Source organism: Leopardus geoffroyi, chromosome A1, assembly GCF_018350155.1.
Source record: "Leopardus geoffroyi isolate Oge1 chromosome A1, O.geoffroyi_Oge1_pat1.0, whole genome shotgun sequence".
Lineage (NCBI taxonomy): Eukaryota > Metazoa > Chordata > Mammalia > Carnivora > Felidae > Leopardus > Leopardus geoffroyi.
The window spans coordinates 231,139,184-231,158,822 of record NC_059326.1 but is presented as its reverse complement, the minus strand read 5'-3'; the positions used below and the strand labels follow the sequence as shown (position 1 = coordinate 231,158,822).

Sequence of the window (19,639 nt, the reverse complement as noted above, 5' to 3'; positions counted from 1 at the left end):
CCATAAGGGATGAGTAAGTTATTAAACTATTAAGAAGTGGCTATAAATGCGCAGCGTTGATTCAGTAATTTACAGCAGACCGGTGCAACAAGATTTCTAAGGCTCACGAAACACTGCTGGCTTCTGGCGGTGGCTGGCTTCCTGGGGTGTGAGCCAACTGCTTCCTGACCGAACAGCCTGGGCGAGGGGGTATCAGGGAGCCTTCTCCCTGGCAGCCTCCCAGAGGGCCCTGATGGAGGGAGAGAGCGGGTCCGTGGTGGGGCTGTGCCTTCACCTCCCCCAACCCGGTCCAGAGCCTGGCACCCCCGCCTTGTCTGTGGCCTCAAGAGGGAAGCAACGGGAGGGGGCGGGGAGGCGTCTCGCCAGGTGCCACGACAGTGCTGAGCGTCCTTCACGGGGCGGCAGCCCGTTACCTGGATCCACGACAGCGCGGCCTGCTCCTCAAACCCTCTGCCGGCGTGGGTGCCATTCGCTTCACCGGCGCCTCAGTTTCCATTATGGCCCCTGACCTCCTACCTGGAACCCGCGGGGCCAGACAGGTTTCAAACTTCAGATTTTTTTTTTCAAAATGTTTAAAGACAACATGTTACATCAATCATGTATGATGAACACCCCCACAGGGGTCCTGGGGCAACACCCCATCCTTAAACTCAGTAATATCTTCTAGAGCAAAACGTATGGATATTGCACCAAGTATGGAAATTAGCCGGGAAAGGACTATAAGCAGCCTCACACCAGTTCAGTTTTTGCCACCGTGTGAGTTTCAGCACGAAGACGCAAACCTTCGCAGTTTCCCGAGGCCTCCGGACTGAGCGTTCTGCTTGTCCTGGGGACATGTGGGCACTTTCCGATTACGCCTTCCTAAGCAGCTCTGGCTACCACTCCCTCCGGCACCGACAGAACTGCATTTGGAAGACACAGGAGGGCACGGCCGTCAAGGGGGGAAGAGCAGCCTCGGCTTCACTCACTCTGGGATTACCCGGGGAGGCTGGGTCGGGTCTAGGCATGTCTCTAACCAGAGTCAGCACGGTTCACGCATGTAAGCCAAACGTCGGCAAGGCAGAAGAAAACCGACGCAGCCAGAATTTCTCCCCAGTGGTCAGCTCCACCACCTCCTGTCCTGGCGGAGACGGCGGATGGCACACGAACACCCCGTCTCACCTCTGCAGGCCTTCTGCTGATCTCCGGAGCCTGTCTGCCCAGGTTCCAGGGCCCTCCGCTGCGAGGTGTGCAGGGTGGGTGGCACACGGGTAGCCCTGGCCTCCTTTTGCACAAGGAAGCAGCTGACTGGGACAGGTGGCCACGTCCCCCGTGGCCTGGGGGCTGGGAGGAGGCGGGGCCGGGACAAGAACCCGGGTCCTCAGATTCTCCGGCAAACTGCCCTCCTGCCACCCGCCACACGCGCTGTGGCCCCACCTCTGTTCAGCCCATCTCCAGTCTTGCAATGTGATTCGCGTGACCTTGGTCAACTGAGTCTTTGGCAACACCGCTCCTCCTGTATTCCCTTCGTGGGTCAGGCACTAGGACCCGGAGCCAACTAAGGAAACCAGATTAACTTCACTGAACCCGTGTTTCCCAAATGCATTTGAATCTGGAACCCTTTGGGGCAGAAGTCCCCGTCAGCATCGACACACTCTGGGACGCCGATTAAAGGCAAGTTCGACTGTTGAATTTATGCTTTTATGTAGAGTTGAGAGCAGCGTATCCATCTGGAAAGCGCTTTACCTCAAAGGCTGAAAGAGAACCCACCATGAGTATCAGGAGACCCTGTCTAAGAGTCCATTTCTCCACCCTCCTTGTCTTCCTCCTCCACCACCACCGCGGGGCCCCCTCCCGCCACGCACTGTGCCGTCACCGGACGGACGGACGAGCCTGAGAATGTTCTACCGCTGTGTGTCTGGCTCTGATGCCCAGCGCCTAGTCTTTGTGGTGGAACAGGAGCGGCCCCTCCAGGCCGGACGCCCCCCCTCACGGGCAGGCACTGTCTGCAAATCCTGCTGGGTAACAGGAAGCAGGGGAACTCAACTTTGGTCTGAGACACTGTCTGCTCTCCTCCAATTTTCCTTTCCAACTCAGTACAACCTTTTACGAGCGAGGTGGTGGGAGGGCAGGTTTAAAAGTAAGGTCAAGTCATGCCTTTGCACTCTGCTTTTCTTCTGGAATTATTGAACGTATGTATGTGTTGGGAAATTCTAAATCCTTGGTCAGGTGGGAGAGCGGCGCCAAGGTCGAAGATCAGTTTCACGAGCCGTAACAAAGTGACATTCATTTGGGCAATTACTGCCCCTGAAATCGTGTGAGATCCCCAGAAACAAAGCATTTCTCAAACACGTGTGATCAGGTGGGACGAGAAAGTAGCCACAGTCATCTCCAAATTCTGGCCTGGGAGAGTGAGCTTAGCTCAGCACCGGCAATTATATCAAACGGTGCAACGCTGAAAAGATGCCCTAACACCCGACTGGGCTGCGGTGTCCGGGAACAGCACTGGCCATCTGCCTCCGGTCTGACTTCGTACGTGGAATGCGTCGCACAGTGGGGACAGGCAAAGGCGTCCTTCTAAACACACTGGGCCTTAAATATTCTATAAACACCACAGCTATCCGTTTACAGAGTCTTAGGATTTACTTTCAGTTCCAGGTTTTTGACTGTAAAATAAAAGAGATAAAGAGACATAATGGAATACTACTAACGAGAGCTAATATTTCTCTCCTATTCTGTGCCAGGAGCTGTTTTAGGTGCCGCAGACACATGACTTATGTAATCTTCACAACAGCCTGCTCAGGGAAGTGCTATCATCACTCACAATCTACGGACGAGGACACCCAGGCCCAGGGAAGTGTAGTAAGCTGCCCAGGCTTACAGCCAGTAAGAGGCGGAGCCAGGCAGGATCCATGGTCATGAACCTGGCCCCTAACAGCAGCCAGGGTTTTCCAAAGTCCAGACCTGAAGCTACCTTAAGACCTTTTGTGGCTATAGCACAGTTGTGTGAATTCACCCAAATGTCGCTGGCTTTTAAGGAAATCAGACGGACTGGTTAAGACTAACTTTACAAATCAATGCCTAGGCAGATAAGAAACGTCTGTTCTAGGAAGAATTTCGTTTTTGTTTTTGTTTTTTTTTTTTAAGTTTATTTATTTTGAGAGAAAGTGCAAGTGAAGGAGGGGCAGAGAAAGAGGGAGACTGAGAATCCCAGGCAGGCTCCACACTGTCAGATTTGGGGCTGGAACCCACGAACTGTGAGATCAGGACCCGAGCTGAAGTCAGATGCTTAACTGACTGAGCCACCCAGGCGCCCTGTAGGAAGAATTTCTTTTAATGGTTTGTGAGACAAAACTATCATGGAATTTTATGAAGAACACACCTTTACTAACTTGAGAACAGCTAAGGTCATGAAATGATTTAAAATTTTTAAAAATGTTTTTAATTTATTTTTTAAACAGAGCATGAGCAGGGGAGGGGCAGAGACAGAGGGAGACACAGAATCCGAAGCAGGCTCCAGGCTCTGAGCTGTCAGCACAGAGCCTGACGTGGGGCTCGAACTCACGGACTGCGAGATCATGACCTGAGCCAAAGTCGGACGCTTAACCGACTGAACCACCCAGGCACCCCAGGTCATGAAATGATTTAAAGTAAAGACATTAACTTGCATCGCAGACGTGGCCAGAGGTGTGCCTGTGAAGCCTACACTGCAGGTCAGAGAGCGGGTGGAGGGGAAAGCAGGTCAGCCCCTGCCACTAAGAGGTCCAGGTGCCGGGGAATCCCCATGCACGTAGACTATTCTGGTCTTTCCTCAGGAACAGTGCAAACCACCGCTGTCTTCCCCTGACCGCGTAACCTTGGCCAAGTGATTTCTCCTTTCCTGATCGGGATCCCCACAACTGTAAGACACAAGGGGGCAGGCCAAGTCCCAAACCCACACGGAGAAGTCGTAGGGGGTCGGCTTTAAAGAGAAGCCAGCCATCCGCCTCCAAGGCACTGTGCTAGGCTGCACACACCTGAGGCAGCTGGGGGCCGGTGGGGACCACATGGTGGGAGATTGACGGGAGGCCTACATTTAGGCAAACGGCTTGTCCCGGGAGGGACAAGACGCCACAGGAGTAGGTACAGCAGGGGCGTCAGGTGCAAGAGCCCGATGTTTCCGCTGGGCTCCAGAAGACCGGCACTTAGCTGAGCGAGGCGGGCACCAGACCCCAGGTGGGCGGGGGACCAGGGAGAGGGGGTTGGGGATGGCTCTGTCTTCTCAACGGCAGCACGCTGGGTTGTACCAATTTACAGTTCATTAAAAAAAATTTTTTTTAAGGTCTGTTTTTGAGGGAGAGAGAGAGAGAGCAGGGGAGGGGCAGAGAGGGGGTGGGTGGGACACAGAATCTGAAGCAGGCTCTGCGCTGTCAGCACAGAGCCCGTTGTGGCGCTCAAACCCAAGAGCTGCGAGATCATGACCTGAGCCGAAGTTGGATGCTTAACCGACTCAGCCACCCCGGTGACCCTATAATAATTTACGGTTCAATATTCAAAATACTTTGCAATATGGCAGCCAGCACCGATCCAAAGGTGGACGCTGGGGGCACCAACCCCCCGAGTCCAGTTCCAGAGTAAATTGTCCACCAGTCGCCCACTTCGGTGCGGGCCATTGTGCAGTCATTGCCCCCTTAGGTGCCCAAACTCTTCTTTGGTCCGAAGCGCACGAATCAACCTTTCACAGGGCAAAGGAATCCCACTGACGGTACAAACTCAGCGTTGCTGGAGCTCATTTACCGGGTGGGTGCTGCAAAGCCCGGAGAGGACAAGGGGACAGGGGGCCAAAGCAGGACACTAAGGAAGACAAGTTTCATCTTAAGTCAGGCGTGCTTTTCGACTCTGCCGTTGCTTAAGCTATTTTCTCAAAGATCTGTCCTGTATTTTGACCATGACCCACAATAAAAAACTTGGGTCTTTTAACACTGTGACCCTGTGCACGCAGACAGACCCACATACATACATGAAACACATGGTCTGACTCCTACAGCCTGGAATGCACTCTGATATTTTCTGTTTCATCCTATTCTATTAAAAGAAGGCGGGGGGGGGGGGGGGGGGGCGCCTGGGTGGCTCAGTTGGTTAAGCATCAGACCTTGGCTCAGGTTATGATCTCGCGGCTCATGGTTTAAGCCCCACGTTGGGCTCTGTGCTGACAGCTCAGAGTCTGGATCCTGTTTCAGATTCTGTCTCTCTCTCTCTCTCTCTCTCTCTTAAAAATAAATAATAAACATGAAAAGAAATACTGGTCTCCACCCACTGACCTGACTTCATGACCCACCATGGGCCACAACCCACAGTTTGGAAAACACAGTCTTCTCTGACGAAATGCACTAAAAGAAACCCTCCCAAACTTCCATTTGCTGCTCACAGGTGCTGTCACAGGGGTGGTTTCTTCTAAGGTGGCTGCACAGACAGGCCACATAAACGAGATGCTAGGAAGAACATTAACCCTTTAAAGAAGGAAGGTTTGGGGGAGAAACCCAAAACACCCTACAATGAAAATTTATACACAAATAACTGATATGTTTGTTATACAGAAGTCTTACTTATGCATTAAATCATGCGCCCCCTAGGAGGAATCTACTGGAAGCACTGTAATTAGACAAGTCCGAGTTACAGTATGATCATGAAAGCAACAATACCCTATTTCTTAATAAATATTTTATAATTTGGAATTTTAAAAAGTCTATCACACAACCATTCGGTAGAATTAATACAGATTGGTGAAGTTCTACTGCATGAGTTTGTAAGTGTTTAGATTTGCTGTTCAGAAGTACCCACACTGCTATGAAAAGCCAGGCAGACGACGTGGGAGAGCAGATAACAAAAGCCCAATGTCATGTGATCCCACCACAGTTTAGTTAAGACAGTATAACTGTTTTTTGTTGTGGTGGTTTTATTTCTATTTATTTTTTAACTTTTATTTATTTTTGAGAGACAAAGAGAGACAGAGCAGGAGCAGAGGAGGGGCGGAGAGGGAGAGGGAGACACAAAATCTGAAGCAGGCTCCAGGCTCTGAGCTGTCAGCACAGAGTCCGACGCGGGTCTCGAACCCATGAGCCGTGAGATCATGACCTGAGCTGAAGTCAAGACGCTTAAGTGACCGAGCCACCCAGGTGCCCCAAGATGGTGTAACTGTCGCTCTAGGTTTAAGACCCAAACTGAATGTACTTTCGGAGAGGAATGAGGTAAACAGGTGACATGTTAAAGAAATTCCACCTCCGGAGAAGGAGAAGGTCTCATAGCCCAGCCTGCTGCCCAGCTGTCTTCATAAACCTCCCCCCGCACGGGGCACAGGGCTGCACGTGGGGTTTTGTGGCTCTCTCGGGCCAGGTCGCAGGCTGAGGGGCCCTGGGAGTTCCCCACAGGAGACCACAGGAGGACACCTGCCTGACCTCTCTGACCACGGGACTTGTTATCAGAGTACTTTCCAGGACCCTCGTGCCAGGAAGCAGGCTGCGAGAAATGCTACACGAGGAACGTGCTCACGGCTCACACTGGCATGGAAAAAGCGGTCAATGCAAAATAAGCTGACATTTAGCTACTTGTAATGTGTCCCAGGTGAGGCCCTCAAAAGAGCTGAGCGGTCGTCTCTAAACACGGTTTGCAGGTGTTTTGCCTGTATTCCTTCGAGCGGTGGTTGGACGTGTGGTCCCTCCAGGCAGTATCGGTGCACCTGGGGGTTGGCCGGAGTTGCACATCCTTGGGCCCCTCAGAACCTCCTCAGTCAGAAACCCCAGTGTCTCACCCACCCCCATGGGACGCTGACACGACTCAAGGCTGAGAACCAGGCTGTGCTCTGAGCGGGGGAGGGCAGCACCGAGTTTCTACTCCCCCCACCTTCAGAAACACGTTAGGGAAAATTCACTACCGGTGCTGAGGCAATTCAGTTTTTAATCTGGAAACAGTTTTTAACCTGCATTCACACACACACACACACACGTCGTAAACACTATCTCCCCGCCCCAACCAGGCCCATCTAGAACATTTCCTCCCTGAGGTCTCAGGGGGGACAGAGCACCCTGGGATCTCCTGGCTGCTATTGGCCACATGGGAGCCCTGCCAGCCTCTATCGCATTAAATCCTCCGCAAAATCCTCTGGACAAAGTATTACTGCCCCATCTCCAAAATGGGAGACTGAGGCTCAGGGCGTCACGGGGACATGGCGAAAGCCACAGGGTGACCCTGGCAGAACCAGGTTTAACCCCATCCGTCATCCTGAGCTCACCTCATGGCACCAAGATGCCTCTGGGAAACCTGTCCCCAGAGCCACAACATAGATAAAACACTGAGTCACAGAGGTCTGCTAAGGGGTTTACAGGTGACAGAAGGTTCTTGGTGAGATCAGGTCGACTTTTGTATCAGGCCTTGAAGCCTAGTGCAGGGGGTGGGGGGGGATGTCCAGAGAGTGAGGAGGGGAGAGCAAAGCAAGACCACAACCTAGTAGTAGACACGATGGGAGGTGCAGGTGTGGGGAGGCCACATCAGGGACACCTCGAGTGAGGACCATGCACGGTCTTCTGGAGGTGATGGGGAGCCCCTCACCTCGTAGAGCTCTGCACCTGGCCACGAGAGGCACGGGCAGATGGTGCCCTCCCACTCGGCCTGTGGTGTGGCCCTGGGGAAAACGCCCCGGTTCAGCTTAGACCCAGGCTTAGAACCCAGACTCAGTCACCCTTCTGCACCGACTCAACCCGTCCCAGCCTGAGTCCCTCCCAGGGACTGCCTGCGGTGTGTCCATGCTTTCAGGGCTGGCCTTGCCCTCAGGGCTTCGCCCCAGGCCTACCCCCGAGCCTGGCACACGCGGAGTGTTCTAAGGAGGGGAGAGAGAGATTTTAAAAACACAACTTCCATACTGTGTGGCCTTTCCCCAGGCAGGGAAGCCGAGACTCAAGCAAGGGCGCTCGGGAGCAGGGAGGAGAGGCTTCTGGTATTTGCTAGGCAGCCTCCAGGGCCAGGGACGGGGGAATGCGCAGGTGACCAAGGCCTGGCTCTCCTCGGGGGGAGCTCTCACCGTCTGGGGGCTCAGACAGTGGAGGTGGGGTAGAGACGGGCTGAGGGGGACAGTCACCTCAGGAAGTAGAAGGTGAGCCGGACGGGGCCCTGCCATGAAATCCGGAGTGAGTCAAGTAGGGTAGGTCGTGTGATTTTTCTCTAGAAACATCCAGACTCCTGCGTCTGGGCACAGAGGGCGCAGTGGGCACAGGACTGGAGGTACACACAGCGTGCTGTGTGTGTTCGTGCTGGGGGGTGGCAGCAACAGCTCCTCCATCTTGGGGTTTAAGTTGCAAGGTGGGACGAAAGAGAAGCAGGTATGGAGGGACGGACAGATGGCATTCAGTTTGTCTTGGGCAGGGCAGGTGGCAAGGGCTAGAGAGCTGGGTACAGGGTTAGCTGTAGACGCACGGTCTGAAACACCATGCTCACCCTGGGAGCTCGTCGGACGAGGAAAGAAGGGACAGAGGAAAAAATGCGATGTAGCTAATAAAATTGAGAGCCTTAATTTAAACACGAGTGAATGTAAAACTTAACCTCTTGGAAGTATTTGAAATTGTCAAACGTGGCATAAACCCTGCCAGGGGTCCACGCTTCCCGGTTTGGGAATGAGGGAGAGGGAAGGCTCATACTCTCCTGTTCGCTTAGAGGGAGAGGTTAAGGGCAGGCAGACCTGCCAACAGTTACCTGCGGCCCCCAGCCCCCTGGCTGCACGGTCTCCCCCCCAGCTTGGGCCGGAAGCTCTTCTCTTTAGAAACCGGGGCTCTGGCAGATGCACTTGGCCTTGTCTAGTGTCATTCATACCCTGGGAGGGCTGCGCTGGCCACACTTTCTTACTCTTGGCATTTAAAGTCCTCAGGACCCCTAAGGCATCTTCTCTTCTGCTTCGCTCTTGGTGCCTCTCCGTGCTCTGCCCTACAAGGGCTGTGCCCCGTCCTCCGGATTAGCCCATCACTAGCTGATTTAGGGTGAGGTACCTCTTTCCGTCCTTCTCACGCCGCCCTCCGAGTGGGGCCTCGAGCCCCGCGGTGGTGCGTAAGTGATCTAGGGCCTGACACTCCCTTAAAGAGAAGACAATCTCAGGGAAACAGAGAACACAGGCAGCCGGGAAGGCCTCGGCAGGTGACGACCCCATGCTAAGGGAGGGGCTGTTACAGGCAGCACGGTGGCCCCCAGGCCTAACCCCCAGGACCTCAGAATGTGACCGCAGCCGGAGACAGGGTCTTTCAAGAGATCATTTAGTTAAAATGAGGTCATCAGGGTGGGTCCCGATCCACTATGAGGGGTGACCTTATAAGAAGAGCCAATTTGGACACAGACACGCACAGAGGGAAGCAGGCGAAGACACGGCCGGGAGACAGCCATCCACAAGCCAAGGAGAGGGGCCTCAGAAGACTCCAATACCGCCAGCACCTTGATCTTGGCCTTCCAGCCTCCACGACTGCCAGGAAGCACATTTCTGTTGTTTACGCCGCCTAGTCTATGACTCTGTGACGGCCTGAGCCGACTGACACAGAGGGACGTCGAGCTCATGTGCAGAGAAGTCAGGTGGGGGCAGACCCCAGGACTGCAGCAGTGAGGAAAAGCTTCGTGACAAAGGAGCTCGTGTGGGTCTAGAAGGGTCAATACAGTTTGGGTAAGCGAGTGGACATGGCCTGCTCAGGCCGCAGATTCAGGGAAACGTGCAGGAAGAGAGGTCTTCGAGGAAGGCTGGATGGCACAAGGCTGGCTGGGCTACAAAGGGCAGGTGCCCACAAGACCACCAGGAGCTGTCGGCCACGGCCAGGCCAGCGTGTGCCTCTACACATGAGCCTTGAAGTCCTGGCTGAAAGAGCCCTTAACTTTCCCAGTGATCAACAACGGGCATTCGTAAAGTGCCTTATCCTGTGCAGAGGGGGGTCTTTTCCCCCTGTGAGGGGTCTTCATTTTTACCCCCATGTTACACCCAAGAAGCCCAAGCCCCCAGGCTCCAGGGTTTTAAGTGTTTCTTCCACGACCACACAAGCAGCAGGTCACAAATCTGGGAGGGAAGGTCAAGTTTTGCGCCCCAAGCTGAGCTCCCTGGGCTCCACGCCCCTGCAGAGGCGAGCTGAAGCCAGACGCAGGACGGTGCCGTCCCTCCAGCCGGCAGACAGCTCTGGCCAGGCGGCCAGGCCGGGGAGAGCCATTCGGCGGGTAGCCACCATCGGGGCGAGGACTGGCACGGGAGGACAGGCATGTTCTCGAATGGGGAACAGAAAACAGCACTGAGGTCTGAGGGCGGGGCGTCAGGGGACATTGATCGTCCGAGGGGAAATCTCATCTGTCTGCCTGTGCGTGTTCTCTACATGTGGCTACGACCAGGCAGTCAGGACTCGCAGCATGCAGACTTGGAACGCAGCCATGGGTTCTTTCCACGGTGAAGGCACATCTGGGGTTTGGAAGTCTGAGCATCATGCCGACACCCAGGTCCTCGAAGAACTGTGTGATGTAAACCTGACCTGTGAGTTGAGACATAAACGTGTTGATCTAACGTGGCTCTGAGAGGAACAGGATGAGGTTCTCTTAACCCAAGGGGCTCCGAAACAGAAATCAGGGCACCCAAGAACCGGGAACGGGGGAGACCAACCAACGGACCGTGTACCTTTGTTCTCATCAGCACCTAACTGACATGTAACATTCCCTTTCCCCAGGGATTCAGAAGCGAGCTGTCGCTGTGTGGGCAACACCCGGGACCCCATCTCACAGTAGCCTTCCCATAGGCAGGCGTCTTAAAACGTCGTGCCGTTCATTACTACCTCAAAGTGACAGCGGCCATTAGACCTGTCATGAAATCTTGTTATTACAGTTTCAAAGGAATAACTATGTCATAGTTTAAAATAATATTTTGATAAGTGCATCTCCTACTTCTTAGGGCAAGAAAACCTGTAATATGAGCAAACAAAAAGAAAACTGGGAAGAACGTAAAGGAACGAATTTGAAAGGGTTTCGAGAAGGAAGGAACAGCCGTGCAGACACGCACACTGTGGGGTCTCCCATCGGGGGTCATGGGTCCCCCCTGTAGGGACTTCCTGAAGTTGAGCCTTAAGTGCCCACAGCACAGTGAAGGGGACGGGGAGGAATGGGGAGCACAGGTGCTGAGCGGCTACTAGAGAGAGTGGGGAAGTCTCAGCAGGTGTCCCGGCTTTGCTCCTTAGAAGGAACACTCCAGAGCATTCAGGAAGTGACAGCCTGGCTCTAAATACATCAGGGGTAACTTTCCAGCCCAGGTGCTACTGACGCGCCCACCCACCTGCGGGTGACACTCAGGTAGCCGAGTCCATGGTCTGTTCCCCTCTCCCCATGGGGACACAGGGACACAGGGTGGAAGTCTGACCGGTTGTGGGTTCCCACGGCAGCAGGTTCTGACTTTGAGAAACTCTGGCAACTGGCTGCTGTCTGCCTGACCTGTGGGCCATCGGACAGGTACTTCTTGAGGACCCGGCAAATGTGCTTATAAAGTAGCTGCTGGGTTAGGGGCCCCTGGGGGGCTCAGTCGGTTAAGCGTCTGACTTCGGCTCAGGTCATGATCTCACAGTTCCTGGGTTCGAGCCTCGCGTCGGACTCTGTGCTGACCGCTTGGAGCCTGGAGCTGCTTCGGATTCTCGCTCTCACCCCCCCCCCCGCCCCCACTTGCACCCTCTCTCTGTCTCTCAAAAATAAATAAACAATAAAATAGCTGCTGGGTCACTTCTAGCTGAACAGCACCCCTTGAAAGCAATTCCCCAGAGTTATCTGGGGAGCAGAAAGAAGAAAAATGCTAAGAACTGCCACAACCAGCAGGAAATCAATGCGTTAATGAAGGTTTCTAGGCAAACAGGGCCAGTGCTCCGAGGGCACGAAGCAGGGCAGGCTGCTGTAGGAAGGGAGCCCCTGCCTTGTCCGTCATCCGAGCTCCCCGGCCATGAAAACTCACCGTGGAATTTTAACAGGGAGAACGCACGGAGGTATTTATCACTTTCCATGTCAGTCTGTCACATGTAACAATTAATTTGATGATCCCAAGTTGGACGTGACCTGAGCCCTCTTGATGATGCGGCAGCCTTGACTCAGCGGAGATGCATACCAGTTTTAATTTCTCCAGCAGAGGACACGAGGATACACCAGGGTCGCCCTCAGTAATTGCCATACCTCCCGACTCAGCGCCCACCCCACGGTGGCAGTGCCCCTCTGGCTGACAGCCGGGGCCAATTTTAGGAAGCCTGGGGTCTCAGCATGCTTACTGGTTGTGCACAGTTTCCAGAGACAACAGGAAGTGGGGGCACAGAAGACACTGAGTGCCACCCGCGGAGAATCGGGGAAAACGGGGCTGCTGAAGGTCTGAAATCGTGTCAGCAGGGAAATAAAGCTTGATACGAGAAATCGTGATTTATGAGAAACTTTTCAGGAATAGATCAGTCGTGCCAAGTAAACACCCTTGGAAGTCTGTACGCCCCTGGGCAGCAAGAAGAAATCTTTTCTGTCCTGCGTTCCTCCCACAGCAGCTGCTAACCGCAAACCTGGTCCCTGCTGCCGGGGGCTCAGCTGTGGGCTGTCACACCCCACCAGGCAGGTGCCACGGGGAGGTACCAGTCACGCTAAGGAAACGCACTGGGGAAACATCAACGTCTACAGGACAACGCCTAGCCCCTGACAATACCCGGCTCACACCCACCACCCAACAGCTAATGCTCACGGTGGTTCTTTGTCACAATTACTATTCCCCATCACCCTTTAGACTGCATTTAGCAAGAAGCCCACAGAACCGAGGATCCGTCACAGAAGCTGCATAGCAAGACTTTCAGTAATCAATGTACCGAAAAATCCTCTTTACCCATCCTCAGGGTTCTGGCCATTGGGGCCGCAAAGTCCCGGCCATTAGAAGGCATGGTCATCCTTTAGAGCCGTGTCCCTTGATAAAATGTCAATGACAAAGAAACATAGGCAGATAGACCTATGTATCTGCTGCCTCTCAAGCCTCCGGCTGCCACAGACAGTCCCCTTGGAAGAGTAAGCGGTTTATAAAAGGAGGCTACACATCCAGTCTCTCCAAAACAGCATTTATAGTCACAAACTCTTAAGCTGATAGAAGAGAGAAGATACAGTATTAATAGCCCATTGGATCAAAACAGAAGACAATGTTACAAACCATGGAAAAGAATTCAGCCGCCCTTCCACATATATATGTATCTCCTCTCCTAGAGATACAATTTGCGGAGCAAAGCTCACTCAGCCAGCTCCTGGTGCAGCTGGCTCACCTCAGGTCGTCTAACTGGGGCCTCCTCGTCCACCCAGGCGCTTTGTAAGAACAACTCAGTGGCTACGGAACCTTGGAAACGATACTCAGCTCCCCTGGGTCATCCTAACACAAGTAGTGGTAGGGCCATGTCTTGGGGACTCTCGGGAAGAAATAACAGATGATGAATGGAGATATATAGGAGTGATCATTAAGAATACCCAGGCAGCTGGGGCGCCTGGGTGGCGCAGTCGGTTAAGCGTCCGACTTCAGCCAGGTCACGATCTCGCGGTCCGTGAGTTCGAGCCCCGCGTCAGGCTCTGGGCTGATGGCTCGGAGCCTGGAGCCTGTTTCCGATTCTGTGTCTCCCTCTCTCTCTGCCCCTCCCCCGTTCATGCTCTCTCTCTGTCCCAAAAATAAATAAATAAATAAAAAAAAAAAAAAAAAAAAAAAAAAACGTTGAAAAAGAATACCCAGGCAGGAAATAAAACAAAGCAGTGCTTGAGCATTTTTAGTAAAGGAAAAGAGAGCAGGCTACAGTCCCTAATTAACACGTAGCACTTCGTGAGGAGAGATTATATGGCAGGCTCTGGGCCAGATACTAACGCAAAAGAATAAATGTGTGAAACCCAGCTCCTGCCTCATTAAAAATCTTGGTCTGAGTTGGCTATACATTTTATTATATGCTATTATCTTCATCCTCATTGTACTGCTGAGTTGTGACAACTTCGGTGTTGACAAAGGGCTCCCAAGGATCTATGAAAAGGAGCCTCGTCCTTCTTCCTCTGCCTCGTAGTGGGGACTGTGTGTTACCTGAGTGCATTTTCAGGGTGTTCATTTGGAAGATTATTGAAGCAAATACTGAAATACAAACGATGCATTGTTTGGGTGCAGAAAAAAACCATATAGCACTAAAGAAACGAGAGATTTGTTCAACAACCGTAGCTCACAGACAGTCCATTTCCTTCTGTTATCCTAAAAATGTCATACAATAATTCTTAGTAAAAACTTTAAAAAGACTTAAAAGCACAGTGCCTTTAATCCTGTTTAAGTTTGAAATGACTCATCGCCCACCCAGGATCGACTCTACCACCATCGAAGGGCAAAGGGTCCCACTGAGGACCTGTCCGCGTCTCCAAGTTCCGCGAGGACTCACTTGTGTTTTCTCGTCTCCTCCGGAGTCCAGCAAAGTCCCCGCCACAGAACAGGAACTTCACACATGCGTGCTTTTAGTTTGCTTCAAAGCCTATAGGTGTTCATTTTTCCTCATTCTATTTTCATCATAAAAGTCCCACAAGAGAAAAGACTCATCTACAAATGTCATGCTGTCGATGAAGAGACAGGCTCGGAAGGCTAGTGCCGTAGGTGGGATGACCCAGGAGCCATGGATTAGGACGTGGGGAGTCCCCCAGCGCAGACTTTTCCTGGCCAAGCTGCTTCATGCACATTTCAGGCAGACAACGGGAAGCCTGAGCCTAGGAGACTATATGTCCCTAAACTGCTTGGTTTCATAGTCGTAAAGATGGTCTAGGATCAAAAAAGAAAGCTACAAAGACCAACAGATAAACGAACAGACAAAAGACCCAGTCCGAGTTGGGTCAAACTCAAGCTTCAAGTGGAAACATTTCTCCTTCCTGGTTCTGTTGTCCCCTAAAGGATGCCAGCTCAGTGACTCAGAGGGAGGAGCCCTTGTGTTCACCCTCAGGCTTGGGTTTCCAGAACCTCCCATCCAGGGACCACGGCCACATAGGCGCAGAGTCTGGAGCTCTGAGTGCCCAGAAGATGCTGGGGGTTCCATGGACACCTGCAGCCCTGGGCCTCCTTCCCCCCCCCCCCCTCGGCTTCAGGCTTCAGACCTCTGACCCAACGAAGGCAACAAAGTCCTTTCTCGTAGAAATCCACCGCCCAGGCTCCGCCTTGCTCGAGCTGGAAGGGTTGACATTTGTTTCTATCTATAATCCCATTCGGAGCCTCTGGCAAAATGAAAACACACTCTTCCATTCTTTAGCAGTGTTTGTTCTGGGCCCATGTGGGCACCACCCTTCCCATTTAAGGCTTTTTACTTCTTTTTTCCACTTAGAGTCAAAATGAATTCAGTAGCCATGAGTCATCGGTTTTACCCTAACTTCCTCCTATTTGTGCTTTTCTGCTCTGATTTCCTCTCTTTGCTGACTTTAGGAATCTCCGTCCATCTATGGCTTCTAAAATCAAGATGGCCCCAGTCTTGGTGCTCTGTGTCTCCCACGCACTGGGCTGGGCGCTCCTGAGGCGGATGGTCATTTTCCTGGCTCTGTGGCTTCTGTCACGGAGATCTCAGCACTTGCTGGAGCCGTGCCGCCATGATTCAGGCCGAGGCAGTGGGGCATGCCCTCCTGGGGACCCGTGCCACCTGCACTGTGCCTCGAACAGCTGCAAGCTGGAGTTGACAGTTGGGGTAGAAGAAAAATCCCAGAAACTCTATCTTAAGGGAGCTTGGCTGGAAACCAGGATCTACCAATACAATCTTAGTGCTGCAAATATGTCTCTGAACTTTTAAAACTCGGGGTAAACAATGAGGCTCTCTTCTCAATAACTGCCCCCAAACTCTTTGGAAAAAGAGGGTTGGTTAGTTGCCAGAACACAAGCGGTGGGTAGCACAGTGGCAAGTCTTTGGAACAGGACGGATTTGGATTCAAATCTTACTTGTGTCCTTTCCTGTTAGGATGACCTTGGGCACGTCAGCAGCGTTTCTCAGCAGATTTCCTCATCCATAACAGGAGAGACACTGCGTCCCTTTGCAGGCGGTGAGGACAAAGTAAGACTAAGTATGGAAGGCACCTGGTCTAACGGTGGCTTGTGTTTGTCATGATTTGGCCGTCCGACTTTCCAAATGATGCTAAATTGCTTGTTTGATAGCAGGGACAGTCTTCTGAACTTCTTATTCCCCAGGGCCCAGTTAAGATGAGACGTATCATACACTCAACAGGCTGACTGACACCTTCCAAATAGATGAAAGTCCCATAAAAAAGTCCAACAGCTAGGAGGTGCCTGGGTGGCTCAGTCAAACATCAGGCTCTTGGTTTCAGCTCAGCTCATGATCTCACAGTTTGTGGGCTCAAGCCCCGAATCGGGCTTTGTGCCGAAAGCTGCAGAGTCTGCTTGGGATTCTCTCTCTCTGCAACCCCCTCCCCCTCCACCCTTCCCTTGCTTGTGCTCTCTTCCTCTCTCTCTCTCTCTCTCTCAAAGTAAATAAACAAACATTTAAAAGAAAAAAGCCCAATATATAGTTCTCACTTATACTGTCTCTCTTCTCCTGTCTGGAGTACTTCTAAATAGGATGATCAATCAGGAAGTTGTATTTATTTATAGATAGCGAAAGGATAAATTATTCACATAACATTTTTAAAAATATTTTTTTATGTTTATTTTTGAGAGAGAGAGCGCACACATGAGTGGGGGGGGGGCGCAGAGAGAGGAGACACAGAATCTGAGCTGTCAGCACAGAGCCTCACGTGGGGCTTGAACTCATGAACAGCAAGATCATGACGTGAGCTGAAGTCAGACACTCAACTGACTGAGCCATCCAGGCGCCCCTCATATAACATTTTTTACATCTGACGTAGTGTTGACACATTTCTGAGAAGCACATAAACTTTATCAGCGTTACAGAGACTGGAATGGGGTCTCACTACTCCAAGTGGGATAAGAACAAGCCGCGCCCCCTGGGAGCCTGTGAGAAACGGGGTCTCAGGCCCCACCCCAGACCTGCTGAGGTGGGGTCTGCATTCCCAGGGGATTTGTAAGCACTCTGAAATTTGAGAGCCTCTGCCCTCTCCTTGGTCAGAGAAGACAGGCTATGGGATGGTGACAGCGCTGGTGCGGGGACTTGGAAGACCAGATTCTGCTGGTTGCTGAGTAGCCTCTATCACTGCTGCTTAGCTGAGCAGCAACGGTAATCCCATCACTGTACAGGCTTCTTCTGTGTGCACCTGCATGTACACACACACACACACACACACACACACACACGAAGACACAGGCCTCTGGGACAATTCCACAGCTGATGTAATACTCAACGGTGAAACACTGAGAGCTTTGCTGAGAAGATCAAAAGCAAGAAAAGGTGCCTGCTCTCAAAACTCCTATTCTATTAACAGTACTAGAAGTCCTAGCCAGAGCAATCAGGCAAGAAACAGAAATAACAGGCATACAGGTCCGAAAGGAAGAGGTGAAGCTGCCTCTGTTTATAGATGACGTAATCTTAGAAAATCCCAACGGCTTCACTAAAACAGTGTTAGAAGTGATAAACAAATTCCATAAAGATGCAGGATACAGAATCAATACACAGAAATCAACTACCTTTCTAGTCACAAACAACAAACCAGCCAAAAAAGACACTTAAAAAATCCCATTTGCGATAGCATCAAAAATTATAAAATACTTACGAATACATTGAATAAAGGAGGTGAGAGATCTACACACTGAAAACTGTACAATGCTGATGAGAGAAAATGAAGAAGATGCAAGTAAACGGAAAGACATCCTGTGCTCATGGATCGAAAGAATTAACACTGTTAAAAGGTCCAGACCACTCAGAGCAATCCACACATTCAAAGCAGTCGTTACCCAAATTCCAATGACATTTTTCACAGAAATAGAAGAAAACCATCTTAAACTTGGTATGGACCCACCAAGACCCCAAATAGCCAAAGCAGTCCTGAGAAAGAAGAACAAAGCTGAAGACATCACACTTCTTGGTTTCAAACTATATTACAAAGCTACTGTAATCAAAACAGTATGGTACTGACCCAAAAAAACAGACACAGACCAACGGGACAGAATCCAGAGTCCAGAAATCCACCCCCCCACACACACACACTTAAAGCTCTGGGGGAACATTCAGACTCAGCCCAAGGGACAGGCAAAAAAGACAATGGAGAGCTTTGGCGGACGACTGACACTCAATTTGTTTTGCCTTGTTTTCCGGAGCTTCAGGGAAGTGAGATATAAAGAGAAGGTGTACAGAGTCATAGATTCTGGGGTCAAGAAATTAAAATAGTGATGCTGACGTAGAATCTTTGTTTTCTAAATATTTATTTTGAGACAGAGAGAGTGCGTGAGTGCATGCACAGACACGCGGGACTTGGCTCGAGATCATGACCTGAGCCAAAATCAAGAGTCACATGCTTAGCCAACCGAGCCACCCAGGTGCCCCCTGATGTATAATCTCACAGATCTAAGAATGTTCTTTAGAAACCCGACCTGCCAGGAAGTCCAGGTAAATGGGTATCATCACCACACTCCTAGGTTCCACTTAGGGGGAACTCAGGAAGGACATATCTCGCCCGAAGGTAGGAATTTTGGGCAGGCATGCTGCAGCACGCCTTTGCACAGCCATGGCACACGCAGCCCTTGTGCCAAAGTGAGTATAGAGAGGGAAAGAGATCCACAGAGGACGAGGGAGTGGGGACGGAGCCAGCCTGGCCCTCCCTCCAGCATCAGCAACATCACCTCCTTTGCCTTTTGCAAAATGCTCATTTACACCATTTGCCCTGACTCAGACTCCCCATATTTCTGCCTTATCACAATTCTGCATATGCTTCTAGGTTCAGAGTATCAACTTCCCCATGTTAATTGGCAGCGTGTTAACTAACAACATTCACGTTGTGTTAATTGTCCTAGTTTTTCGGTCAACCCACAGAACTTAGCCAAAATTGCAGGAGGGCAGTTACCCTTGCCCCACAAAGGGGGTAGAACTATTCCATCATGTCCACTTTCTACTGACGCCACGTGTGCTGAAAGCTAACCTTAGCTGCAGAGCTCAAGCTGTCCTGGAGGAGAAGAATTAGTACTTCTGGAACCAAGCTTAAGTTTTACAATCAACTGCCATCTTGGAAGGTAAGTGCCCACATCAAAACTTCCTATTTCTGCTCTGTCATCTTAGCGGTCCTTCCCTTCATTCCCCACCTCCCTCGACACCCCCCAGAAAATAGCAATTACTCCTTTATGTTTAGTCAGACTGGCTGAAGATGCTCTAAATCTCATTGTCATCGTGCTGAGAGAGCCTGCCACGAAGGAACAGTGAACAGATGTCATTTAAGCTCTAGTCCCAACATACAAATTCAAAATTATCTAGAATACAAAGTTAGTGGTGGCAGTCCAACTTTTGGACAAACTCCTGGAGTACCACAGACACACTGTTTTCTCCACTGCTATGCAGCTGTCCTGGGGGGAGCTGTATTTTGCAGAATGTGAGGGGGGCCACGGCCAGCCACCTTTCCACCGGCACACCAAACAACCCACGATTGTGCCCTATTTGCAAAATCCTTAACCTCAGACTTGACCATGATTCTTGAAGCAACATCCGTGAAGATCCTAGTCTGGTTTCCCCTTAGGGGAAGACCCATCTTTCCC

At 51.5% G+C, this 19,639-nt stretch overlaps 1 protein-coding gene across 3 annotated transcripts in view; it reads right to left on the bottom strand.

Moving 5' to 3' along the window:
• The window catches only part of LOC123578785 (death associated protein), a 66,023-nt gene that overhangs the window by 22,769 nt on the left and 23,615 nt on the right, over positions 1–19,639 (bottom strand). The window contains exon 3 of one of the 3 annotated variants that reach the window (XM_045441988.1): positions 8,172–10,493. The exons of the other annotated variants lie outside the window; for them this stretch is intronic. Within the exon in view, the coding sequence (XP_045297944.1) occupies positions 10,361–10,493 (133 nt within the window). The 3' untranslated portion in view covers positions 8,172–10,360. Of the gene's footprint in view, positions 1–8,171; positions 10,494–19,639 lie in introns of those variants that run through there. 3 annotated transcript variants of the gene reach the window in all.